The sequence below is a fragment of the Peromyscus maniculatus genome, chromosome X (genome assembly GCF_049852395.1).
Source record: "Peromyscus maniculatus bairdii isolate BWxNUB_F1_BW_parent chromosome X, HU_Pman_BW_mat_3.1, whole genome shotgun sequence".
NCBI lineage: Eukaryota > Metazoa > Chordata > Mammalia > Rodentia > Cricetidae > Peromyscus > Peromyscus maniculatus.
In genome coordinates this window covers 2,475,196-2,502,072 of record NC_134875.1, presented here as the reverse complement: position 1 = coordinate 2,502,072, position 26,877 = coordinate 2,475,196, and the positions used below count along the sequence as shown (strand labels likewise).

The following is a 26,877-nucleotide window of genomic DNA, read 5'->3' as shown; positions in this document are numbered from 1 at the left end:
TGGACCTGGCTCTAGCACCAGAACATTGGCAAGCCCAGGCACCATACACTTGATTTGTGTAAGGGAACTGTTCTGATCACTCAGGGCCCAGAAACTAAGAAAAAACTTGGGACTGGGACTTTTTGGCCTGCAGCTGGTGCTGGTATCCAGCTGTATCTACCCTAGGAACAGTGGCAGCACTTGGTGGCTAGATGCCCCATCACTAGGGACATGTGTCCCCACAGACTTGTCCGGTGCTAGGTGAGGACAGCCCTGAACAGTTTCTAACTTGATTTTAATGCTTTTTTTTTTTTAGTTCTGACGTGGGAGATGGCAGTGGACTTTGCTCTCTTTTCCTAGACCCTTCTGAACATGAGGCTGTGAAACCCCACAAAGCAAGTAGAACAAAGGGTTCCATCTGAACCCGCTAAGGAAGCTGCTCAGGGTAGCAACAAGGTGTCCTAGTATGGGCGGCTGGGACTCACCTCTGGCCATCAAACAAGCACTTGATGCCTGAGGTCTCTGGTCCCAACTGAGCCCTAATTCCCCCTTTGTGAAACAGGTATTGTGCATAGTGAGCTGTAGCAAGGGTTGGTGGGTATTGTAGGTATTGTTATCCCATGGACATTGACAACTCAAAGTTCAGTGTTAAGAGTGGTGTCACTAGAGGAAGCCTAGAAGCAGAGGAGCCTTCCCTCAGGAACTGCACAGCTTCCTGAAGGGCACGGCCTGTCTAGGGTCAGGGGAACCACACACATATTAAATTGAAGGAGCTGGCAGAGAACCCATTTAAGGTGGTGTGTGTGAGAGAGCGATGGGGTGGAGGGAGAGGAGAGAGAGAGAGAGAGAGAGAGAGAGAGAGAGAGAGAGAGAGAGAGAGAGAGAGAGAGAGAGAGAGAGAGAGAGAGAGAGATACCAGGAAGGTTTTTCTGGTCAAGCAGATTTGAGTCACTGAAAGAGTAGGTGCTCCATTTGTATCTGAAGGGATTAAAGTGTCCAGGTCTCACTAGGGGGGAGAGTCCAGAAGGCATCTGTGTGATGGGTCTGGACTTGTGCTGTCTTCAACACCTCTACTATCTTCGGAGGTAACAACCTGTTGACAGTCATGCTATGAGAGTGAGCCAAGCCAGGGAACCCAATACAGGTTCCTGCTCTCTCTCTACCCCATGATGTTGGCCAATTTGTGCCAGGATGGAGCAAATGCTAGAAAGTTCAAGTGCCACTCTGAGGAGTTTCTCAATTCAATTAAGCCAATTAAGGTCTAAAAGATGAAAGAGCACAGAAATGGTACATTCCCTGCCCTTTCGATGCCTACAGGCCATTCTCCGCAGCTAGCCCAGGCCAGAAACTCTATCAGGCCTACAGAACTGATAGGCCTGGTCACTTCTGTTCTTGGCCATTTCCGTGATGGCTTCTGTCCTTATTAAAACTGGAGGAGGCCATCATCCAGGTTTACAAACAACCCAGGGATTAAGAGAATATGCCTTCTGCTTTCTACAGCAGCCAAGAGTCACTCAAAGGGGGCCTCCTCTTAACTGATGCCTTCTATCTGAACTGTGGCCTGTTGGGTAAATGAACATGAGGAAAGTTTGAGCAACCACATTTATTAGCTTCATGCTGTCCAGGATAGTGCTGCCACCTTCTAGAGCTCCAAGATCCTTCTCTATAGACCAGGTGCCCAGTCACTAATTCCTCCAGCCCCATCACCATCTGGGATAGACCACTCAGTGCACTTTGGCAACTCAGTGGTCAACAATGTGTCTCAAGGAATTAAGGATGCAAGTAAAGGTACTTCTGTTCATGGCTATGCCCAGCTCTGCGAAGTAGGAATGGATCATGGGATCTTGGGCTCAACAGCAATTAATTATGACTGGAAAACAAACTGGTAAATACATTCTAGAGAACTGTGACTAATGGAAGCCATTGGATGTCAGCAGGTGGTGATGAGAGAGAAGGATGTGTTGTTGGAGCTCAGAGATGGTCTCTGGTAGACTGAGTGATGGCCACTGGTAGGCTGGTGTGGGGCATGGGGAACAGGCCAAGGGCAGAGGAAGAGTTGGAAGGTGCTTTGAAGGAATTTGGTCTTCTTGATTGGGGCTGGAGATTGAAACAGTGTATGGCAGAACCAATCGTGGATTATAGGAAGAATTTCCTGGAGTGATGGTGCCCAAGCCAGGGGAAGTAGTTTTCAGGGCTGCGTGGCCACTAGTTGCTAGCCCGAAGGGAGATCTCTCTGCTGGCAGACAGGATGTCACATTTGCTTAGTGGAAGATGGGGAAAAGGGAGCCAGCCACGACTGGTAGTCAGGGTATTGGGGGATACTGAGGTGGGGAGGACGACTTGACACCTGAACAGTCACACAGGAGCAGGGGTGCTATGAGCTCCAGCCCCTCTGGCTATGGGGAGGTAATATGGCTCATCAAACCAATGGCTTTACCTCTCTACCCAGGGTCCTTACTATGAGGCACCGAAGGTCCAGCCATCTTCAGCAATGACAGCATTCCAAAATCAGGAGTACCTCTACACTTCAGGTCAGGGACGAGGAGGAGGAGGAGGAGGAGGAGGAGGAGGAGGAGGAGGAGGAGGAGGAGGAGGAGGAGGAGGAGAAAAATGCTTCAGTTACATTAGGGGAGCCCCGTCCTCCTCCAGGGCTCCTGGGTCTGGGTGAGTGTAGTAGTGACCTATAGGTACCTGCTCTGAAGAACATGCACCCATCTCAGAGTTCACCCAATAGGCTGTTCACTTCACACCCCAAGCCTAAGAGCACCCCTATTTCCAGGTGGGCAAAATGGTTGAAAAGATTAATGGCTTCCAAGGAGTAAAATCCTTCATCTGGCTTCCCTTTCACAAAGAGTCCCTGTGGAGTCCTTAGGCAACTCAGTTGGGGACATGCAGGTTCTCAGATGGAGCCCTGGGGCTTCAAGCTTGGGGTGAGTGAATGTAGTACTGAGCCCTTGCATATGAGAGCATCAGAGCCTGAGGCAAGTACTGGCCACCCCTCCACAAGGGCTGAAAGGGCTTCAGGGCCAATGAGGAAGGATTCTCCCATGTTTCCACTTGCCAGTACTTGGGTACTTATAGCCCTGTTGATCTGGCCTTTCCTAGCAGCCTTGCCTGACTAGGGACTGAGAAGCTGACTCATGGGTGTAGGGGGCGGGCTGTGCTGGCTGAAGACAGTGTCTACCCTGACAAACCAGACCCATTCATCTTCTCCAGCAGCCAGCAGGCTGAGGGTGTCAGAAGCAGAAGACAGAACTCAAACCTGACAGGTACATCCAGCTGCTTATGCACTGGGACTTTGGGGAGCAATGGAGCACTGGTCAGAGACAGGAGGGGAGGAGGAACACCTTCAAGTAGCAAGGACATCATCCTAAGGCAAGGTCACCTGGGGTAGGGTTTGGGGAAGCAGGGATTGGTGAAAAGCTAACATGGCTACCTTGAGGCAGCAGTCTCAATTTCCTCTGGCTCTGTCCTTTCTCGTAACCAAGTCTTTACTTCTTACACTGACAAGAGAGTGATATTTGTCACCGCCTCCTAGGTTGTTGGCATGGCAAAGTCACAGAGTGCCAGTGGAAGGAGCACATTCTACCCAGCTTCCTGTGGGCCCACTGCTTGCTCCTGCCATCCCCAGCCAGTGCTTCTGGCTGCTGCTGCTCAACCAAGCAGAAGGACCACAGTCCTGCCTTCCCCCAGCCTTGCTTAGCTCTTTCTCCTTTCAGTCTTTTCTTCCCTTTGTTCTTCCTCGATGCCTTCTCTGAAACCCCAGGGCTTTGGGCCTCTGAATTGAACCTTATTTCTATAGCTTAGCCACACAGAGAAAAGCAATTAGTTTAGTTTTGTCCACCTCTAGCACAAAATGTCACTGCCTGCCATGTAATAGATGTCCAAGAAATATTTTTTAGATAACCAACTGGAAAAAGGGATGGGAGATAGGTGCACAGGATTGAGAGAAGATGGGGAAGTCATCTTGTGTTTGCCATTTCCATCCCACATCTTCCAGAAGTGAAACCTGGTCCATGTAGAAAGTGATGAAACAGTTATTACTCAGGTGTCCAAACTGTGAAATGGTGACCAATTGGGATGGACATTTTCTAAGTGCCCCTCTCCCCTCCCACCAGACCTTGCAGATAGGCACACACAATTTTTCTTGAGAGCTGAAGTCTTCATGTTTAGAGCATGTGTGGGAATGTTCCCCCCAATGCCTCTGCTCTTCCTCTAGATGTGATATTCTCAGTTCATGGCACCCCATAGCACTCAAAGGATCTAACCCACTAGGCCCTCCCGATAGTGACAGCCATGGAGTTAACCACCTCTATTTTAGCTGCACGAGGGCCTTTTTTCCTTTCTTCTAGGCTTTGGGTTATTTTTTCCCCCATGGGTGGTTCTACATAAGAAACCTAGATGGATGTCTGAGTTCTGGTTTTTGAGAGTATTGTTCTGAGCCAGGAGGTTTTGCCCAAAGGTGAGAGGTCTAGTCCAGCCAAGCATGTTGCCAGGAGGGTTGTTTGCTGATATAAAGGCCAAAACCCTATGCTCTGAGAATAATTCAGTTCTGGGGGACAAATGTGGCAAGTTTGGCACATGGCTCTGCAGGAAGAGGACAGGTCCAGTAGGTCCTAATGGCCCTACTGTCAGAGCCCATGAAGGGTGCAGATGGCAACTAGAGGGAGCAGCAGTTTTCTTAGGCAAGCTAAGGAGCGCTGTTGCAGAGGGTAGACAACAGCCTCAGGAAGCCCTACAGAAGGGGAAGGTGCTATGACCTGGCTGTGCTCTGGATGGTTTTGTTTGTTTGTTTGGTCTGTTTTTCAGGTTGTTGTTGTTTTGGGTTTTTTGTTTGTTTGTTTTTTGTTTGTTTGTTTGTTTGTTTGAGACAAGGTTTCTCTGTGTAACAGCCCTGGCTGTCCTGGAACTTGCTCTGTAGACCAGGCTGGCCTCAAACTCAGAGATCGGCCTGCCTCTGCCTCTGCCTCCCAAGGGCTGGGACTAAAGGTGTGCGCCACCACACTCAGCTGAATGTTTTCAGAAAGGAAGACCTTAGCTTCTTTGTCATCAGGGTGGGGTAGCAATACACTAGAGAGCAGGGTGTCAGCAGTCACTAGTGACTTGTAGTTACTTTGGACTTTCTCCTCTGTGCCCTATCCCAGCCCCCTCCACTTTGATTCCCCTTATCCTTACCCTCTTTTACCTGTCTATTCTGCCTTACCTCTTTCCCTCCCTCACCCTTTTTTCTGCTCTCCACTTGCCATTGGGCCTCCTCCCACCCCCAGGTACCCTGAGGGTTGCAGAAACACCCTGCACAGTCAACCTTGACAAGGAGTGCAGCTGGTCCTTTCCATGGTTCAGTCTGTCCCCTGGAGCCCTGCACAGCCCAGGCCTGAGCCATTGAGGAGTTCTGGGGATTTAGAACATGGCAGTGGCACTGGGCAAGTCTTATTCAGGCAAGAATAGAAAGTAAGGTGAGAGGGTCAAGCAAGAAGCTGGTGATGGGCACTGATCTCTTGTGCATATGAAGCAAGAGTAGCTACTGATAACCCCAAATATATTGCCTTACTTCCATTTGGGTTTTCAAGTGGTTCAGAGAGGCAGTGAGAGCTGGCTGGTGCTGGTGGCAGAAGGGCCCCGCCACTCCCTGCTTCACCACCTAACAAACCCTCTAGCTCTGGGTGCTCATGATAGGCAGGAGTAGGGGACTGGTCTAGCCGGTGAGACCTGGGAGGTCAATTTGCCATTTGTGAGTCATAGAGTACAGTGAATGAAGATGGGTAGAACAGCCCCAAAATCCTGGGCCTTCACTTTGTCCAAACCAGACCCTTGGCCTCTTCTTGCCTCCTTCTCCCCAGGTGTTCACACTTAGCCTCTTTCCCACCACCACCTTGCCTCACCTCAGCACTGGGATCTTAGGTGGCCACCTGTCCCTAGCTACGACTGAGTCGAAACTGCACCTGTGAGGAGGCCTGACAGGATGGGTGACATGGCGAACAGTTCCATTGAGTTCCACCCCAAGCCCCAGCAGCAGCGGGAAGTGCCCCATGTGGGTGGCTTTGGGTGCACACTAGCAGAGCTGCGCAGCCTCATGGAGCTCCGAGGTGCCGAAGCACTGCAGAAGATCCAGGAAGCCTATGGAGATGTCAGCGGGCTGTGCCGGAGGCTGAAGACCTCGCCTACCGAGGGTAAGTCCACTGGGTTTGGCAGGGAAAGAGATATCCCAGGAATGCCTTACCCCTGAAGCACAATTGGGGCTCCGTGCTGCTGCTGCTATGACTGCCTTGAATGGCTCCGTGGAGATAAGGCATAATTGACCCTTGGAGGACACAGAAACTGGCACCCTGATTGACACCCTCTGCTCAGCCACTTTGTCTTGACTGGAAGGTGCCTTGTACAGGGGGAGATTGTCATCCTCTGTGCAACTAAATTCTGAGGGTCTGAATTGAGCCCTCCTCCACACCTATGTGATCAGTCATTTTCCACCCTACAAAAAGAAAAGAAAGGGAAGGGTAAATGAGAACCACTAAAGGTGGAGGGTCCAAATGGAAACTCTGGAAACAGAGCAGTATCAACTGTCTCCTACCAGAGGAGGAGGAAACCATGGCCTCTGTCTATATAGTTGGACTTCATGTGTTTAAACCTGGGCTCAGTTAAGAGGAACCAGAAATAAGAGAATGCAGTGTGGAGGCCCTCTGGGGCTCAAGTTGCAGGGGTCCTCTCCATGGGAAGGGAGGGGTCACATAAGGATGGCACAGAGACATTTTAATCTTGTGGGAATGGCAGACAAAGAGAAGAGCCCAGTAGTCATATGGTACCATTAGCAGTGGCAGTGGTTGGGACTGAGGTGATTGCTCAGTTGGTAAAGTGCTTCCCGTGCAAACCTTAGAGCATGAATTGGAGTTTTTCAGCACCCATGTAAAAAGCTGATCATGGAGTGTGTTCTTGTAATCGCAGCACCGAGGAAGCAGAGATAGGGGGATCCATAGGGCTTGTATATCAACGAGTCTAGCCAGTCAGTGAACTCTAATTTCAATGAAAGACTGTCACAAACAATTAGGTGGAGAGCAACTGAGAAAGACATATGACATTGACCTTTGGTCATGAACATACATGAGCATATATGAGCGCGCGCGCGCGCGCGCGCGCGCGCGCGCGCGCGAGCACACACACACACATACACACACACACACACACATACACACACACACACATACACACACACACACACACATACACACACACACACATACACACACACACACATACACACACACATACACACACACACACACACACACACACACACACACACACACACACACACACAAAGTGACAGTAGTCACAGGCTGTCCCAGAGAGGTACAAGCCTGAAGTAGTGCAAGTATTACACCAGTGAGCGTCTACAGAAGACACATGGTGAGAGTCCTCTAGAAGATCTAGAGTGCAGGTCTGACTGTCATCTTGGGTCCTCAACTTCTGAATGCTGGGGTCTTCTGTGAGACCAGGGTTCCCAAAGAGATGAATCTAGCCCCAGATTTCAAGAGCTGGAACCCGTTATGGCTCATCTGACACTGGTCTTGGAGGATTGCTGGAGCTATCCCAATCTGATGCCAGGCCTGCTTCCCAGCAAGTGCTGATTGATTTTTATCAGCCACCCATATCAGTGGTGGCATTTTGACCCACCCAGTCCTGCAAGTCCTGACCACCACCTGGGTTCCTCCTGTTCCCTGGCTCCCCTGTCCCGCCTATCACCAGGCCTTGCCCATTCTTGTTTCTAAATCAGTCCTTTAGTTACAATACTCATGCTCATCGCCTCAAGCCTCCTTGCTCTGCCCTTGCCTCCATTCAAAGCCTCTAGGGCACACACCAGATGCTCTTACTGTAGCCTTGCCCCAAGTAGATTGAAGAAAGCATCATCACTTCATAGGAAGTAGTGCATGGCCCCACGGGAGCATTAGAGATAGGAGAAGGCAGGCCCATGGGCCAGGTTAAGAACTCCAGGTATGGTGGCCTCCCTGGCCATCTGGATCTTCCTGAACTGAGATGTAGAGCTGCTGCACCCATTGATAGCCTATTCAGCCTGCCTACCACACACACACATACACCAGCCTGAAGCAGCATTATGTCAAGGCAGATGGCTGGGCTTCATGCCAAAGGATCTCTTTCCGTCCTCCTCCTTGCCCACCCCCGCCACCACCACCACCACCCCCCCCGAGAACGTGGGGCCTCTGAAAAGGCTGGGGTAGAGGGCCATTTAGCCACAAGGGCTCTGGCCTCTCCCAGATCAAAGGAAGCAGATGGGCTTTGGCTGGCAGCTCTTCCCTCTGCCTGTCAGGCCTTGTTAAATATTTAAAATGTCAAGGCCTCTGGGAACCTGCCCGATTCTGCCACAGAGCTCCAAAGCTCATCTGGTGCCTGTAAATGGGGTGGGCATGGAGAAGGGCAGGTGCCCAGGTGGGTGGCTCAGCCCCTGACAGGCATCTGAGGCCCTAGGTCCCCATGGCAGCCCAGGGACCAACCCTTCCCCCTAGGCTCCTAGGACCGAGCTGTCTGGGGCCAGGAGCAGGTGATTCTCACTCCCCCATTTCCTCAGCACAGCAAGCCTCGAGCAAGCAGGTTCCTCAGCAGGCCTTCTGAGTAGGAGGGGTAGACTTAACTGCACTTCTGGCCCCATGCCAATCCTCTGGGCAAGTGCCCAGAAGAGGACAAGGGGCCAGGTAGGTATGTTGGCATCTTGATGGAGGGGACTTTGGCAGGTATTGCACCAATCCATTCATCTGTCAGCCTCTGTAGAGATTCAGAAGAATTCCAGAAGCCATCCTGAGGAAGGACCTGCCTGCTGGTCAGGAACTTCAGGGTAGATTGGTTAGGGGGCTCTGCACCCTGCCCCTGTCTTATCTACTCTCTGTAGGCAGCCACAAAAAGGATGGGGCCAATTAGCTGAGAACCAACACAATGTAGTCCTAATCCAATTCTGATGGTATCTGGACTCTGCTCTGGGTGAAAAGCCCATCTGTGTCCATGCCAACCACCCAGCCTCTGTCCCCATGTCTTGGGCCTGCTGGGTGGACATGTGCTTGGGAACAAAAGGGGCCACAGCTGCCTTCTCTACCACACACACACAAATAATGGTACCACGGCAGTTGTGGCAGCTGTTGGTCTCAACCCTACAGAAAAGCCAAGGCTTCAGGGTCAATCTGAAGGCAACTGCCAGTCTTTGCCAGGCAAAGGGGATGCGGGAGCATTGCTGCAGTAGCAAGGACGATCCAAGGCCAAGGGCAAGGCAGAGGAGGGGAACGGAGACTCCTCTGGGGGAAAGGGACTAAGGGCCTCACTAGCGTTAGGAACAATCTGGGCATGTGAAGCAGGACAGTCAGGAAGCAGAGTCACATGATGCCATGGGACTCGGGCTTTTTAGAAGCTAGAATGGGTCACTTGCTCTCTGTGGGGGCTCCAGGCCAAGGGCAATGTAGACCCCAAGTGTCTAGGAATTCAGAGTTCTGGTGCATCTCTTGTGATGTTGAATTTCTCATAGCTCCTGCAGTTGAAGGAGAAAAGGCTCAATCTAGAAGAAAGGCTGGGCCTTTTCAGCTTGGTCCCTACCCCCACCACTGCTACCACAGAGGCTGAGGTCTCCCAGACACCCTACTGGGAAAGCTGTGGGCCTTCAGAAAGAGGCCTTTGGCCGTAGCAGAAATCTGAGCTGCCAGCCCAGCCCAGGCTCAATGAGGCCAGGGAGAGAAAGGCAGGGACAGCTGCAGCCCTTCTGTGTGGGAAGGATACCGTGTGGCTAGATGGTGTGGACGTGCCAAAGCTGTGCTGGTTGCAACTTTTGCTCTTGTCAGTCCCTCCACTTCATTCAAGCTGTACCCTGATCCTCTGCAGAAGGTCCACTGTCAGCACTTCCTTATTGGTGAGCGATCTGGGGCTGAGTCCTGTGAGCCTTCCTAAACCCAGCCTGCTATGCACGTTCCGTGGACTAGATGTCCCTTTTGCTCACCACTCAGCTCCTTCAGCAGGTGGTAGAAGCCATGCCAGTGACTCTGGTGGAAGCTTCAAGCTGCCATCCATCCACTAGGTGTCAGTGTGGAGCTGGTCCCTTTGGGGTATAGCACTAGAGTCCTGCGCGAACCTAAGGAGGGACTGATCATCCTGCACAGAAGTTTGCCAACCAAGGATAAGGGTGTAGCAATTTCTCACTGGTCTGAAATCTATATGGAGATTACCTGCAGGGCCCTGGAGCCATGAGTTAAGGCCTTCTCTGCCCCTGGATCCTGCACTGATTGAGGAGTCTCAAGTTAGGACTAAGAGGGCCTATGCTGGAACTTCGCTTTCCTTTCCTCTCCTTGTTCTCTGCATGAACCGTTGACAATCTCCTTAGCCTCAGCCATCCCCATCTCTCATCCTAAGAAGGTGTTAGGTATAGGGGAGCCATTTGCTTGGGTACTTCCTGGGCACTGTGGGCACCAGACCTTGGGTCATCCTCTCCTCAACTCTGTGTCACAGTAGCTCAGCCTCTGAGGGACTCTGTTTTCCTTTCCTGGTCCTTTCAAGCTCCAGTCTCAGAAGCCTCCTCTGGAACTGGTAAACAGAGTCCCTCCTTCCCCACTGTGGAGCAGCCTCCCTGCACTACCTAGGGAATCAGTTCCCCAGGCCATACCTAGGTGTGAGATGCCACAAACCTCTGCCTTTGCTTCTCCTTGCAGGCCCTATACTTCCACCTTGAAGGACTTCCCAAGCCTCCCTCTTCTCTTCATAAGACAGTCTCTTTATGTAGGTCTTTGGACCTAAGAACTTGCTCTCACACTCATTCTCTCTGATCCTTCCCAGAGAAACTTCTAGAAAGTAGGCCTCCATCCATTTCCAGAAGACATTGCTCTATCTTCCTCAACAGCTATGCTTCTGGACACACCAATGTCCCTGGTCCTAGGTTCCCCTGTGCCTTGCCCCTTTTGCAGGTTAGGCTGGATAGCGCTGAATGTCTTTGGAAACAGTAAACCATACAGTGGGGTGGCCAAGGTCCCAAGACTGCCTCATTTTCAAAGTACCAGTGTCTCAAACACAGTCCTATCTTTCAGGCCTGTGTGGGGCTAAGTGACCAGCACTCTGAAAGAGACATGGAATCTAAGTGTTAGGAGACAGATAGCTTGTCTGATCCCTTTGGAGAGGGCCTTGGCCAATTATTTGGCTCTTGGGTGAAACTGGGCTAATATTACCTGGATCACTTTGATTGGCAACCTCCCCACAAATCTACTGAAGCCACATAGATATTGGTTCACCTCCTTACCCACTTACAACCCAGGGAGCCACTGGGTGCTCTGTTCTGCTCCTGTCTCAGCTACCCTTGGCCACATAGTGTCCTCCTGGGTCCTTGCTGCCCTTTCCTTTATTGGGTGTTATCACTTCCCTGCAAGCATCCCTCGAAGATAGCTTGGACGTGGAAGTGACAGCAGACATGGAAGGTGCATGCTGTGAGCTAATGTTTCAGCAATTGAGACAACCACAGTCCCAAGGCCTCCTTCCCTAGGCCTACTGTCTTTTAATTGCATCAGGAAATTGATAACCCCCTTCCCTGGGTTACCATCCCTTCCTCAGGCTGGGTATTCCCTGTGAGGGCTGTGCTTGGTCCCCTATGCTTAGTCCTGGGCCTGCAGAAAGGCTTATATCACTAGGCCTGTACCACTCTGCCTTCTCTAAGAATCTGCTCCACAGTTCTAGAGAGGCAGGCTTTAGTCAGAGAGCCCCAAGGGCCACTCTTGCAGCAGCAGAAGCTTAGTCAGGGATGCTTGTGGTACCAAAGGCTAGCCTGTACCATCTTCTTCTGTGCTTCTGCCACTTTCCCGGGACACTGTGTAGGCCTGGCAGACAACACCAATGACTTGGAGAAACGCAGGCAAATCTATGGGCAGAACTTCATCCCTCCCAAGCAGCCCAAGACCTTCCTGCAGCTGGTGTGGGAAGCCCTGCAGGACGTGACTCTCATCATCCTGGAGGTGGCTGCCATCGTCTCCCTGGGCCTCTCCTTCTATGCACCACCTGGAGAGGAAAGTGAAGGTGAGGGGCGGGGCTCTGAGATAGAAGGAAGGGTCCCAGCTCTTGGCTCCCATGACTTCACCTCTCCTTCCTTTATGTTCTCCTCCATCCTTGGACACAGCCTGTGGGAATGTGTCTGGTGGGGCAGAGGACGAGGGAGAGGCTGAGGCCGGCTGGATCGAAGGGGCTGCCATCCTACTCTCTGTCATCTGTGTGGTGCTGGTCACGGCCTTCAATGACTGGAGCAAGGAAAAGCAGTTCCGAGGTCTTCAGAGCCGTATTGAACAGGAACAGAAGTTTACTGTCATCCGAAATGGGCAGCTCCTCCAGGTCCCTGTGGCAGCACTGGTGGTAGGGGACATTGCCCAGGTCAAATACGGTAAGTGTGCCCATCTTCATCCACCCTGCCTGAATACCATTTCTGAGAAGGGTGAGCCAGAGGAACCTCCCCAGCTCAGACTGTTTCCCCAGAAGTCTGTGTGTTTTCACCCACAGGGGCCTGAGATTGGAGCATAGGGGGTGTGATTAGGGGCAGAAAAGGAGTTTGAGACACAACAGTGCCCACAGGAAGCACTCTGAAGAGGTCTCCTACTACAAATGTTGCCCCTGTTCCTTGAGAACTGGACATGGTTATATGTGGATGATCCTCCTCAAAGGGAGAGGCTTAAAGAAGAGACCCCCCCAAGTCCTTTCCCAGATGACAGGAACTCCTCTGGAGAAGGTGGGAGGAAGTAAGGGTGGGGAGGTCCCATGGACCCATAGCTTCCGGTTCTGGCCTGGGCTGGCCTATAGGAGACCTTCTGCCTGCCGATGGTGTGCTCATCCAAGGCAATGACCTCAAGATCGACGAGAGCTCCCTGACTGGCGAGTCGGACCATGTGCGCAAATCAGCAGACAAAGATCCTATGCTACTCTCAGGTAAGGATCACCTTCTCAACCAGCCCAGTATAAGGTCACATTGAAAGCCTGGCCCAGCAACCCCAGCCAAGCCATCCTGCTGGACTTGCCTTAACTAGGGTCTCCCTGAATAGCCCTTCTGGTTGGGGAGTCTGAGAATGCTACCCACTGCCATGCCAGAGCAGGTCACTGGAGGCCTGGTGGTGTGGCTCCAGCCACAGGGCAAAGAAATGGGTCTCCCCTGCTCAAGAGGGCCTTTGATATCATGAATGGGATATCCCAAGGGGAGCTTGGGATATTGTGCTCCCTCCACATATAGACTCTGAAGATGACCGTGTGTGTGTTTTGTTCCTTTTCTAGAAGGTTCTCATTCAGCCCACTTTTATCTTAATGGGAAATGTAATATGAAACTGGATAGGAAGACCAGAAGCCCCCTAGTGGGCCCTGTGAATGGCTCAGTCTATGCTTCTGACAAGGACCTGACAGTCTGTGGTCCTCTGGGTCATTCCCACTTCCCCAAGCCTGGAAATAGGTTGCAGTCTAGATTTAGGTGCCAACGGCTGCAGTGACTTCTGCAAGACAAGTCCCTGCCTCAGGGAAACACTGAAAGCCACCCTATGGGTGCTGAGTATGTCCTACCAGGCTGTGCAAATCTGTCTTAGTTCCTCTGTGTTTCTTTGCTAGGCACTCATGTCATGGAAGGTTCTGGAAGAATGGTGGTAACAGCTGTTGGTGTGAACTCCCAGACAGGCATCATCTTTACATTGCTTGGAGCTGGTGGAGAGGAGGAGGAGAAGAAAGACAAGAAAGGTAAGACAGTCATTACTCCAGTGCCCAGAGATGATGAGACAGCTTCCTCCTATGTTACTGTTCTTGCTTCTTCATCTGCCTGCTGACCAATCCTGGCTCCAGGGAGATGGGTTGGAAGCTACCACCCTCTTCTGATTCTTCTTGAGAATCCTTCTGATATTTTCCATAAGAGCCAGCAGGTCAATGACTCCTATGTGGGGGCAACTTTCCTTAGATAGCTATTCTCTGATGGTTTTGGTACATCTGTCCCTGGGATGAAGTGTGGTCACAGAAATGTGACCTCTTATCTCAACTTTGAAAGATGCTGCTGGAGTCTTCATGCCTACCCTCAAGGTACTCAACTTCCATAGAGAAGATTGGGGTTGGGGAGGGAGTCACAAAGTCCAAAGTGGAAGTCTCCTGAGCAGATAGGGATAGGTCTCAAAATGACAGCCAGGACCAGGGGATGCTGGATGGGGTGGGGTAGGGGAGGCTCTCCAGCAAGTGGTAGCCCTGTCCCTGGGGACAGTAAGGGGTAGAAACAGAGGATTTTTAGAGACCCCAGCTTCCTTATGGCCCTGGAATCTACTATACTGCCCCTTCTAGCCATGGAACTCAAAACCATGGAGTCACAGAAGTTCCCTTCACCAGGCCCTGCTCCTCTGTGACTCAGGCATACACCATAGCTCTGGTGAGCAATCCATCCCCAGTTCTTTTCCTCATCCCCAGGTGACTAGGGAGCAGATATTTCCAGATGCATGCCTGTTCATCTTAGAGGACCTGGAGCCACAGCTATCAGTTTTAGACTATTCAGGGATAGACTGGCATGAGGAAGGATAAGTTAGTAGTCCTGGCTTTAGGCTGCTTCTTGAGGTCCGCTGTCCCTGAGAGCCAAGACACATGAGCTGACAGGGCTACAATTGCTGATCACTGGGAAGCTTCTATTATCCTTGTTCTCTGGCAGTCGGTCCTGTGCCTCCCTGAGCACCTCCCTGCTGTTGGCAGGCCAGGCCTTCTGCCAGCTGCACCATGTTCCCAGGCTCCACTAAACTCCTCCCAGTGTTATCCCACAACTTTAATATGTCCAGGAATATACAGATAAATGATAAGTCGGCTCTGGGCCTCAGCTGAGCTTAGCTTGAGTCCTCAGGCTAGATAACCTTGCTTAGTGCTCTCTTGGTTCTGCTTGGTTGACAGGGAGCCCCTTCCACATAAGGCCCTCTAGGAAATCCACTCCCTCCCCTTGAAGACAGTGGTCTCTGCCTTGAACTGACATCACCTGTACTTTCCTGGTGTCCCTGGTGGCTCTTTTCCAAGCTCCTGGCCTCCTGCTCTATCCGTTAGATATTCTTCACAGCTTAGGCCTAGGTCCCTTCTTCCTCATTGAACTTGACATTCTTTATCCAAACCCTCCAACACAGGATGCTTGCACTTCTCCAACACTGCTAGGTTGTAAGATTTAGGGAATTAGAGTAGGCTAACTTCCCGAAGAAGTACCCTGAGGGACTCTGGGGAACAGCATCTATCTTGTCCAGTGTCCCCCCATCTTCTATTGTCTCACTTACTCCTGTGGTTCTGTTAACCCATTGAGCATGCTCTGAAGCTGCTCCCTATCAACTTGCCACCCTTGCCTTCTATTCCTGCCTTTGATCGTGACTCCTACATACTCTTTTCTTCCAGAGTCCCTCCTTCTCCAGCTGTGCTCTGCTTTACTCCAGGCTACCGCTTCTAGTGATGCTCACTTTGCTTCCCAGCACACATATTGGGAAGCTCACAACTACTTGTAACTCCAGCTCCAGAGGCCCTAAACGTCCTTTCTTGGCCTCCATTGACATGGACACACACACACAAAAAAAAATAAGAGACATGGGTGCGCGCACGTGCACATACACACACACACACACACAAATGATAGATAGATGATAGATAGATAGATAGATAGATAGATAGATAGATAGATAGATAGATAGATAGATAGATAGAAATCTCTTTCACCTCTAAACTACCCCCAATTCACTCAGGTGCCCTGAACAGAAAGGGTACAATATATGCCATACTTATCATACTTATGGCTGGAGGTGTCTCTCTCATTCTTTGGACCCCAGACCATGGTCCTATTGCCTAGAAGCTACCTGACACCCTGTCTGTCCTTTGATTGCCCAGTGACATGAGCTACTGGGTGGAAACTGATCCTGTGCTGGCAGATTCCTCCCTAAATGGGGACCAGTGCAGATGTGGCTTGCAGATAAACTCTTCTGTCACCTGAGCTGTGCAACCCTCAGAAAGAGGAACTAGCACTATGGGCTGTACCCAACCTGAGGCTTCAGACAGGGCCACCTGGAGTCCAGTCTTCACACCTTCCCCCTAGTGCTGCTAGATACCCAACATTTAGACCTCCTCTGCACAGTGGCTCTGGACCCACAGTTTGGATGTACCCTAAAACAGACAGAGCCCTTATCCCTTTGAATGACACACACCTCCTAATAGTGGCCTCAGAAAAGAATAGAGGGGTTGGGTTGGTCTAGAGCTTGGGAATTACCTCCTGTTGGGTCTAAAAGATCAAACATCTAAGAAGAGGACATCCCTTAAGGTAGCAGGCCTTCCAGAAACTGTTCACACCTACTTCACCTGACCCAGAGCCCATTCAGAACTGGCTTTAGAGACTCACTGTGGAGCTGAGGTCAAGACCCAGTGGGAAACACTGGGTAGAAGCTTGGCCCAGGAAGCCCAGAGGGTATGCAGTAAATATGTGCTGGGAGGTAATGATATCTTGCTCCTGGAAAGTCAAGAAGGCCCCTCCATAGGCAAGGTCATGGCTATCAGCTATCAGGCCTTTCCTTTCCCTCCTCTACTCCATATAGCTACGAACTGCTGTATGTGCCCAAGCTCTTCCTACTCTCCTGTGCTTCTGTGTATGTCATGACCACATGGGTGTTCTCAAGTCTCTCCGTGTCTGTCATTCCTCTTCCATTGTAGGCAAGCAGCAGGATGGGGCGATGGACAGTAGCCAAACCAGAGGTAACGTATGTGCATGGCTCAGGGCAGCTGAGGAGCTTGTGGGGAGGAGGGGGAAGGGGGAACTGGGGGGGCCACCTGATGCCAGGGAAGAAGCAGCACCTAAAGACAGGTGAGTAGGCCCCACAGTCCTATCCTGGCTTGACAGTGAAGGGGACACCCTTGGAGGATGCTCCAGTTTTCACCAGACACTGTTTTCATGAAGCCTAGATAAGCCACCTGGAAAACAGCTGGTCAGTGCCAAGGCCATCGGCATGGCTTGAACTTGCCCATGTATGAAAATTACCCATAGACACCCTGAGATCACTTTGGCCAGATAAGGAAACTGAGGCATAGAGAGAATAACTTGTCAAAATCCCTAGGCGCCAGTCCTGTGAGTTTTTCAGGTAAGAGAAGTCAGCTAGAACCTGAAAGATAACTGAGATTGGTAAGGCTTTGGGGACAGGAGGCATCCTGTTGGCTAGAGCCTTTGTTGGGTGGGATAACAGTAGGTAGGGACTCAAAACTAGAGTGACCCAGCTAGACAGGGTCTGGCATGTCCTAAGGCTGCTAGGAGGAAGGAGCTATCGTAAGTGGCTTTGGGCTGCCAGGTGAGGTGAAGGGATGCAGAATAAAAGAGAAAAAGACAAACTGGGGGACACCCCCACAACTGCTAGGTCAGGCAACCCCTTCCTTAGGAAGAGTAGAGGAAGCAGGTGGAGTGGACATGGTTACTTTTGGCAGTGTAGTCGAGAGCCCCAAGCCCAAAGACTGGGTAAAGCTTGGCAAAGGGGGAGATAAGGCACCCATGTCACCACCACAAAGGCAGCAAGAACGAAATCTGAGGGGCCTAAAAAGAAGGAGTGGGAGGAGTCACCTGATCCAAGAGGGAGGTAGGGAAATAATAAGAGGGACAAAACAGTCTTTCCCACAGATTCCATAGGAGGAGGCAGGCTGAGCAGTGGTGTCTGAGCTAAAAGGAGCATACACTAAGGCCCTTTAGTGTCCTTTAGGGGAAAGTAGAGGTGGCTTGGATATCTGTGGGCAATTGAGTCAGATTTTGGTTCCAGAACATTCCTTGGACCAACCACAGGACTTCTCTCAGGTATTGAGATTTAGGATATTACTGGACTGGCCAACTTGTCTGTGCACAAGTTCCTTGTACTAGTGTCTGTCCACCCTTCCCACAAAAGAACCATCTGTCTGTCCCACCTAGGACAATACTTCAACTGCCTGCCTACCTCAGGAGGGCCTGGGCTTAGGATGCAACAGAAGCCTACAGATTTCCTTTGCAAAACTTGAAATTAAAAGTGCTCCATTGAATCCCATATGATGAGACATGTCTTTCCTTGTGATTGCCCTCTGTAGCCCCTTTACCCTTGCTAGGCCCTAACTTCAGCCAAGGGTTTCCTCTATGTACAGCTAAGAAGCAGGATGGGGCTGTTGCCATGGAAATGCAGCCCCTGAAGAGTGCTGAGGGTGGGGAAATGGAGGAGCGAGAAAAGAAGAAAACCAACGTACCCAAGAAGGAGAAGTCAGTTCTGCAAGGGAAGCTCACAAAACTGGCTGTGCAGATTGGGAAAGCAGGTACGTTCAGCCAGACACAGAATGCCAGAAGCCTGGAGGACAGCGGGCTCCTGGAAGTAGTATCAGTTCCAGATGCTGTGAATGCAAAGGACAGAATATTGTCCTAGCCCTAGGCAAGTTCATGTACAGAGAAATGTATAGTATTCCAGAAGAGTGTGGCATATACTGTAGGGCCAGATGTGCAGACCAGAGCCAATCATGACTATCAAATCCTGGCTTAGCACCCTCCACCCCAATAAGGCCTAAGCCACACATTCATGTATTACTTAGCAGACTCCCTGATTCAAGGTTTCTGGCCACATCATAGTCAAGAGGCAGCCAACTTTACTGAGAGCCTGCTGGCCAGAGCCCAAATATATGAGGGTGGCTAGTTCCTCACAGGTGTGCCTCTCATACCCTTAGCTTTCTGCTCTTTACACTACACTGTCCTGGGGAACTGGAGCAAAGGCTACCCTAGGACCTCTCACTTCATGGAGTCATCCTTCAAGCTATTTATCCTAAAAGATGACTCAAATCCATCAACCCCTTGCAAAGGCCCTGGCTGGGCTCAGGCCAGCCATGGCTACATTGCCCTCAATTTTTCTTCCTTCCTTTTCTCCTCTTACCTCTTGTGGCCCCTCTCCATCATGGCCGGACAGGGTTGGTGATGTCTGCCATCACTGTCATCATCCTGGTCCTCTACTTTGTGATTGAGACCTTCGTCGTGGATGGCCGGGTGTGGCTGGCAGAGTGCACACCTGTCTACGTGCAGTATTTTGTGAAGTTCTTCATTATTGGAGTCACTGTGTTGGTTGTGGCTGTCCCTGAGGGCCTGCCTCTTGCTGTCACTATCTCCTTGGCTTACTCTGTCAAGGTAATAATACTGCTACTTATAATTAATTCCATCACATAGACTACAAAACTAGAGTGGGATATTATCAAAGCACCTTAGGTGTAGTGGGCACTAAGGAAGGCTGGGGAAGCTAAGGAAGGAGGGAAGGGTAATGACTAAGATGGACTTTGCTAATCCATCCTAACAGAGGGTCCTACTGTGACCACCCATCCCTTAGACACAGTGAAGGGAGCTAGAAAACAAACTGATGTCAAGAAAGACCTGGGCTTGGCATTTGTGGAATACTGGCAGGGAGAGTTGGAAGAGCCAAGAAAAGAGTGGGGGCAGATAGTGCTGCTTGCAGAGGCAGGGGCAGAGAGGCAGGGGCCTCAGAAAAGGTTCTGGGACACTGGGAGGCAGTGGGAGAGTAAAGAAGAACCAGAGGAGTGTGGAGGAACACAGAGGTAGCAGGCAATTGGAGAGGGAGCTCTGGCAGATAGTTTCCAAGTCAGCCATGCAGAGAGTAGCTAGCTTCTTGGAAGCTCACTGTTCCCCATGAGATGGCAGCCCTTGTATCTTACATACCTACTCTCTTAGTTTTATTAGCACCCAATCCAGAGATGACCAAGGTCACCAAATAGATTGTTAGTGTCACTCACATTGCCTTTATCCCTATGAGTAAACAACTAAGCATCTCCCACTCCTTCTTTGCCCTTTACAGAAAATGATGAAGGATAACAACCTGGTACGCCACCTGGATGCCTGTGAGACCATGGGCAATGCCACGGCAATCTGTTCTGACAAGACGGGCACACTCACCACCAACCGCATGACCGTGGTCCAGTCCTACCTAGGAGACACTCACTACAAAGAGATTCCAGCTCCCAGCGCCCTGACCCCCAAGATCCTTGACCTTCTGGTCCATGCCATCTCCATCAACAGTGCCTACACCACCAAAATACTAGTGAGCAGGGCTAGGAGGGCAGATGAGAGAAGGGGGCAGGGCTGGTGGTATGGCATGAACTGCTCTGAAGGGCTAACTAGGCTCAGTTATAAATCTTGGGGTGCTGAGAAAGTAGCTGAGTGGTATTGGTAAAGAATATGCCTAGTGAACATGAGGTTTGACCAAAAATGGTTTGCACCATCATACTATAAAAAGAAACACAGAGCAGGGGAGAAAAATGTAGATGGACTTTTTTGTCAGGACCATCAACCTCCCAATATTGGCACAGAGACCTGTATTAATTATGAAAGCTCAGATAATAGCTTAGTCTGTTTCTAACTAGTTCTTGCAACTTCAATTAACCCATATCTATTAATTTACTTTCTGGCTTGTGGCTTTATCTCTGTAGTGCCCATCCTGCTTGCTCTGCATCCCTGGCATCTCTGCCTTCTTCTTCCCAGCATCCTCTCTGCCTAGAAATCCTGCCTAGCTATTGACCATTCACCTTTTTATTAAACCAGTCACAGTGACACATCTTCATAGTGTACAAAAAGATTATTCCACAACAGAAAAGTAAAAACCAAGGTTGAAGAGATAACTCAGTCAGTAAAGTGCTTACCTTACAAGCGTGAAGACTTGAGTTCACTCACCAGAACCCATGTAAAAAAGATATGCAGCAGTCTGCTTATACTTCCAGCACTGAGGAGGCAGAGACAGGCAGAAAGCAGGGGCTCCAGGCCAGTGACAGACCCCATTTCAACAAAACAAGAAAGACCAAGAACTTTCAAGAGGAACCTTTAGGGTACTGGTTGCCTTTCTTCCTGTCCCTGGCATGACAGAGTACTCATGCTGCTGGGTGGGGTAGGTGGGTTCTAGAAGTCCTTTCCGAGCATGGTAAATGATGGAAAACCTACCTTTAAGGGGACACGTTGCAGCCAGGCCATGTCCTGTGTAGTCAATATGGGTGGCTTCACTCTACTCCATGCCACTGCCCCCTAGCTACATGATGGCCAAAGCTGAATGGGAACCTTAGCCTTGGGGATGGAACAGAGGGTACTCTGGGCCTTGATGCCAAGCTGACTGTCCTTGCCTACAGCCTCCAGAGAAGGAAGGCGCTCTCCCACGCCAAGTGGGCAACAAAACAGAGTGTGCTCTGTTGGGCTTTGTCCTGGACCTGAAACGAGACTTCCAACCTGTACGGGAGCAGATTCCAGAAGATAAGCTTTACAAAGTGTACACCTTCAATTCAGTCCGCAAGTCCATGAGCACAGTTATCCGCATGCCTGATGGTAGCTTCCGCCTCTTCAGCAAGGGAGCCTCAGAGATCCTGCTCAAAAAGTGAGTGGGTAACAGGAAGGAGCCAGGGGCCGGGTGGCTGAAGGCTAGCTAAAGGGTATAAAATTTCTTGTTTTTTTTTTTTTTTGTGGTAAAGTAGACCTAACATAAAATTGACCATGTTAGCTACTTTAAAGTATACAGTGCAGTAGCATTAAGTATATTCCTAATGTTTGCAGCCATCACCACTATAGAACTCTAAAAGATTTTCATCACCCCCAAAAGAAACCCCAGGTCACATTAAGGAGATTTTCATGCCCCCTCTCTACCTCTGGCAACTTCTGACCTGTCCTTGTGGTTTCACCTATTCTATTCCAGAGATTTCATAAAAATGCCATTCTGTACTTTGTGTATTTTTGTGTCTAGCTTTCATCATAGTTCAAAATGTCCTCAAAGTTCCTTTATCTATCAGAACTTCACTGCCATTTGAAGACTGAACAACCTTCCATTGTATGGATAGCACCACATTTGGTTCAGCCATTCATCTATTCTCAGACACCCAGATTGTGTCTACATTTGGGCTCTTGTCAATAGTGCTATGGTCATTCAAGCATAGCACAGGCATAAGTTTGAGTACACATTCTCGATCCTTTGGGGTATACACTGTGTCAGTCAGCTTTCTGTTATTAGAATACTTGAGCTGAGCACAGTGATACACTCCTCTTGTCCTAGCTGCCTCAAATGATGAGACAGGAGGATGTCTTAAATCTAGGAGTTTGAGACCAACCTGAGCAGCATAGGGAGGCCCTGTCTTACCACCATCACCAGAAAAGGAGAAAAGCCAACTCATAAAAGATTTATTTAGACTTATAATTTTAAAGGTTTCAGTCCATAGTCATTTGCCCCCACTGCCTATGGACCTGTGACAGAATGGAACACCATGGCAAGGAGTATGCTTAAAAGGCTAGGATAAGAACAAGGAGAAGTACAAGACCACAGTACCACAAACCTCTTCAATAGCATGTCACCAATGGGCTAAAATTTCCTTAAAATTCCCCCATCTTAAAGGTTGCACCACCTCCCAACAGCATGAAAGTGAAGATCAAATGTTTACACTAGATTTTTTGGAAGACATTATAGATTCATTTTAGCATTCCATCCCTGCCCTCCAAAGGCTCGTGTCCATCTCACAATGCAAACTTCACTCAGTCCACTCCCATGATTTTTCAATGTTGTGACTATTCCAAAAGTCCAAGTTCAAAGTCTCACTCACTTTGTGTCTAGCTTTCATCATAGTTCATAATGTCCTCAAAATTCCTTTATCTATCAGAACTTCACTGCCATTTGAAGGCTGAACATATTGAGTCCCTATAAAATTCAAACAACAAATTATTTTAACATACAATGGCACAGAGTAAATATTCCCATTCTAAAAGGCAGGAATGGAAGCACAGTGAGTACAGATTGAACCAAAGCAATACAGAAAACCAGCATAGCATTAAATCATGTAGTTCCATGCCCAATGGTATCTGAGCCATGTGATGATGTGATGTAAGCTACAAAGGGCTTAGACAGCCCTACCTCTTTGGTCTTGCCTCTCTCTCTTGAGCTGACTTCCTGCAACATTCTTCAGCAGAAGTTACATAGTCTGAGCATGTCTAACTTCCTGCAATCTCTACTGTAGCTTTAGCTTCACCCTCACAGCTATGTGCACTACCTAGAGGGATCCTGACATGACCACACATCTATCTCATGGCTACCCAGGCTTTCCTTTAAAATCTAGGTGGAAACATCCACAACTCTGCAGGTCTTCCATTCTGAACATATGCAAAACCACCACATGGAGGATGCCAAGGCCTTCCACTAGCTTGAGCTACATCTGAGCCCACTTGAACCACAGCTGCAGTGAATTCTGAGTCCCTCCCTGGATGAATGAGTAGGACCATCCCAGGGAAACAATTTACAGTTCATTAGACATATTAGGACAAGCAGGGCTTCCTGGAACTGTCCTCTCAAAAGACTCTGCCCTAGAAAGTCTTTAAAAGCAGCTTGTATTTATACACCCCTGAACTGTGGTGGCTGTGGCCTTATTAATTTCTGAGATTCTCTTATATTGTTCTTATAGTTCTTATAGTTCAGTGTTCTTATAGTATCAGTGCAATACTTGACCTTTTAAAGTGGTACTATCACTTCAGCAACATCCTCCTTGGCTGGAACTTTATAACACATCTTCTCTGGCCAAAATTGCAAGTCTTCTTTAAAAAATTTTAATATTACATTTGTTTGTTTGTTGAGAGAGAGAGAGAGAGAGAGAGAGAGAGAGAGAGAGAGAGAGAACAGAATGTGTGTGTGCACATGTGTGTAGACTAGAAGACAAATGTGAGAGTTGGTTCTTTCTTTCCACAGTGTGGGTCATGAGGATCAAAGTTAGGTCATCACGCTTGAAGGCAAATGCCTTTACCCATTGAACCATCTCACCAGCCCTCTCCTCTTTCTTGCTCTGATGACATTAAATTCAGCTGAAAAAGAGCCAATAATACTTATGCCACAAACTGAATGCTGGGATGCTTGAAATTTCCTCTGCCAGATTAGTCTATCACCTTACATTTAACCACACTGAGTGTGAGGGCATAGGCAAAAGTGTAAAGAAGATATTTTCCATAGCATAATACAAATGGTCTCTAGTCCAATTCTCAATATTGTCCTTGTTCTCATCTGAAAGCTTGCAAGCACAGCCTTTACTGTTTGTATCCCTGTTAGCATTCTAGTTCTCTGAGTTCCCACCAGAATTACCTGTTAAGCTCTGCTTACAGCATTCTAGGCTCTCTCTATTGTTGTTGTTGTTGTTGCCATTCTACTGGGGGGAAAGTAGGGTCTCCTGGGTAGAAAATAGGATCTTCTAGTAATTTCAATTTACATTTATTAAATACTAGTAAGGATGAGAAGATATTAGAATATTTCTATGTTGCTGACAGCAATATAAAATGGTATATTGCCATGACTGAAGAGGTGGCTCAATTGTTAAAGTGCCTACCACTCCAAGCAAAAGAGACCAGCATTCCAACCAGGTGGTGGTGGCACATACCTTTAATCCCAACACTCAGGAGGCAGAGACAAGCAGATCTCTGAGTTCCGAAGCCAGCCTGCTCTACAGAGAGAGTGCCAGGACAGCAAGGGATACACAGAGAAACCCTGTCTCAAAACAAAAACAAGTGGATGAGCTCCAGGTTCAGTGAAAAACCCTGTCCAAAGAAGTAAGGTGGAGAGTAATTGAGGAAGACATGCAAGGTGACCTTTGGCTTACACATGCACACACCCACACAAACACATACATATACCTTCACACACACAACACACACACACACACACACACACACACACACAAATGGTATCATTTTTGGAATATAGTTTTATATTTTATATATTTTATGGTTTCTCAGAAAGTTGAACATGGCACTGCCATGTGACCCAACTGTTTTATTCCTTGGCATATGTGTGATAATTCGCTTTGATTGTCACCTTTACTGTACTGAAGGATGTTTAGAAAACTGGTACCAAGAACTAGGACCATTGCTGTCACCATGCTTGGTCATGTGGAAGAAAACTTAGGATTGACTCATGGTAGGAGTTAGGAGACATTTGGAAGAGCACACTAAAGAGCTGGGCTATCTTCTATTGTGTTTTTAAATCCTTGCTCTATAGTGACTACTAAATCCTCATCAAACATACGCTTTTCTCTTGTCACTCTCCTGATAGTGTCTGTAGATGCACAAATATTTTCAAATCATGATGAAATCCAATTCATCTGGTTTTGCCGTTGATGTTTATGTGGGATGCTTTTGGTTTACTTGGTTATCTTTGGTTTTTATTACATTTATTTAATTTTAAATTATTGTTGATTTATGTGTATGGATGTTATGCCTGAATGTATGTCTATGTACCACGTATGTGCGGTGCCCATGGAGGCCAGAAGGGGGCATTGGATCCCCTAGAAGTGGGGTTACAACAGTTATGAGCTGCCATGTGAGTGAAGGAACTCGATCCAGGATCCTCTGGAAGAACAGCTACTACTCTTAACAACTGAGCCATCTTTCTAGCCCCCCCCCCTTTTAATGTATGTGATGTTTTTGCCTGTTTGTATGGCTGTGCACCACATTCATGCAATTCTCATGGAAATAGAGGGGGCATCAGATCCCCCTGGAACTGAAGTTACAGGCAATTATGTGGATGCTGGGAATCAAACCCCTGTCCTCTGGAAGGAGACAGTGCTCTTAACTGCTGAGCTGCCTCTCTAGCTCCTACTTGTTTGTGTGAATTCATGTGTGTGTCACACACATGCATATGTACATACACACAAGTGGAAGTCACAGGACAACACGTTCTCTCCCTCTACCACATGGGTCCTCAGGATTGAACTCAGGTCATCAGGCAGGCAGGCATCAAGCACCTTGACACTCTGAGCCATCTCACAAGCCCCCATTTGGTTTGTTTTTTGAGACAGATTCTCCACTGTGTAGCCCAGGCTAGCTTGGAACTTGCAGTTCTCCTGCCTTAGCTTCTCGAGTTCAGGGACAACAGGCATGTGCCACTATATCTGAAGTGGGGTTTCTTTCAGGGGTGATGAAAATATTCTAAATATGACTGTGGTGATGGTTGTGTGTATCTAAAGATACAGTAAAAATTGTTGAATTATACACGTTAAATGGGTGAATTGTATAGTTGGTGACTTGTATTTCAATGAAACTGTATAAAACCCAAAGGAGGGAAGGAGCATGAGCCTTGCCCCTGAGCATCTCTGCTTCTCCTACCTCTTCTCATTCTGCATACTTCCCCTTGGTCTTGGCCTTTCTCTTTTCCTAAATCTCTCTGCCTCACCCACATGACTTTTGCCATTTACCCTCAAGGGCCTTGGAAACAAAATCTCCAACAGTACACCAGGGTTCTCTGCCCCCATGCTCAGCCTGCCCCATGCTCTCAGCAGACCTGACCACCAAATACATCTCTACTTGGTTGCCTTACTCAGAATACTCTCCCCAAAACAGCCTAGTCACAGGCTATGCAGCCCATGGTGAAGGCCACCTCTCCCCTGAAGTGGTCCCTACTAGGGTGAGATGAAATGCTGCATTTGGAGGCCCTGGCTCTTTCTGTGCCACTCCTTTGATGGGTACTATGGGGTTGTAACTGAATGGGGTTGTAGCTGAGGCTGACCACCAGCCACTCTGCTCTTTGCTGACAATGGGGCATAAGGAAGTTACTACTCTGTCTTGCTAGCTCAGCTTCCTCATATAATATGAAGATCTTACAAATATGGATCTCCTGGGGGTGCTGAGAATCACATGAGTGAATCCATGACCCTAGGAAGATGTCAGCCTATGGTGGCTTTTGTTAGTTTCTCTCTGTCAACCCCCAAGCTTGATAGCCAGCTTTACCAGTCTTCCTGTGGCACCTGCCAGATGAGGCCCCATTCAGTTCAACCACAACTTTTCTGTAGCTAGCCTCCCTAGGCCTGTCCCTTTTGAAGCCCCCAGACTGTCAGACCTAGGGCTGAGGCTGCTGCTGCCATACGTTGTTCCTGCTCCATTGT

At 49.1% G+C, this 26,877-nt stretch overlaps 1 protein-coding gene across 13 annotated transcripts in view; it reads left to right on the top strand.

The window, feature by feature from the left end:
- The window catches only part of Atp2b3 (ATPase plasma membrane Ca2+ transporting 3), a 75,127-nt gene that overhangs the window by 15,881 nt on the left and 32,369 nt on the right, over positions 1-26,877 (top strand). For 5 of the 13 annotated variants that reach the window (XM_042269588.2, XM_076562410.1, XM_042269592.2 and 2 more), the window contains exons 2-11: positions 5,820-6,149; positions 11,821-12,018; positions 12,119-12,376; positions 12,790-12,915; positions 13,579-13,704; positions 16,660-16,701; positions 18,046-18,264; positions 18,903-19,117; positions 19,797-20,039; positions 21,115-21,356. In XM_042269588.2, the coding sequence (XP_042125522.1) occupies positions 5,942-6,149; positions 11,821-12,018; positions 12,119-12,376; positions 12,790-12,915; positions 13,579-13,704; positions 16,660-16,701; positions 18,046-18,264; positions 18,903-19,117; positions 19,797-20,039; positions 21,115-21,356 (1,877 nt within the window). In that variant the 5' untranslated portion in view covers positions 5,820-5,941. Of the gene's footprint in view, positions 1-3,110; positions 3,249-5,819; positions 6,150-11,820; positions 12,019-12,118; positions 12,377-12,789; positions 12,916-13,578; positions 13,705-16,659; positions 16,702-18,045; positions 18,265-18,902; positions 19,118-19,796; positions 20,040-21,114; positions 21,357-26,877 lie in introns of those variants that run through there. The other 8 variants (XM_042269593.2, XM_006992482.4, XM_076562413.1 and 5 more) reach the window with 3 other exon arrangements.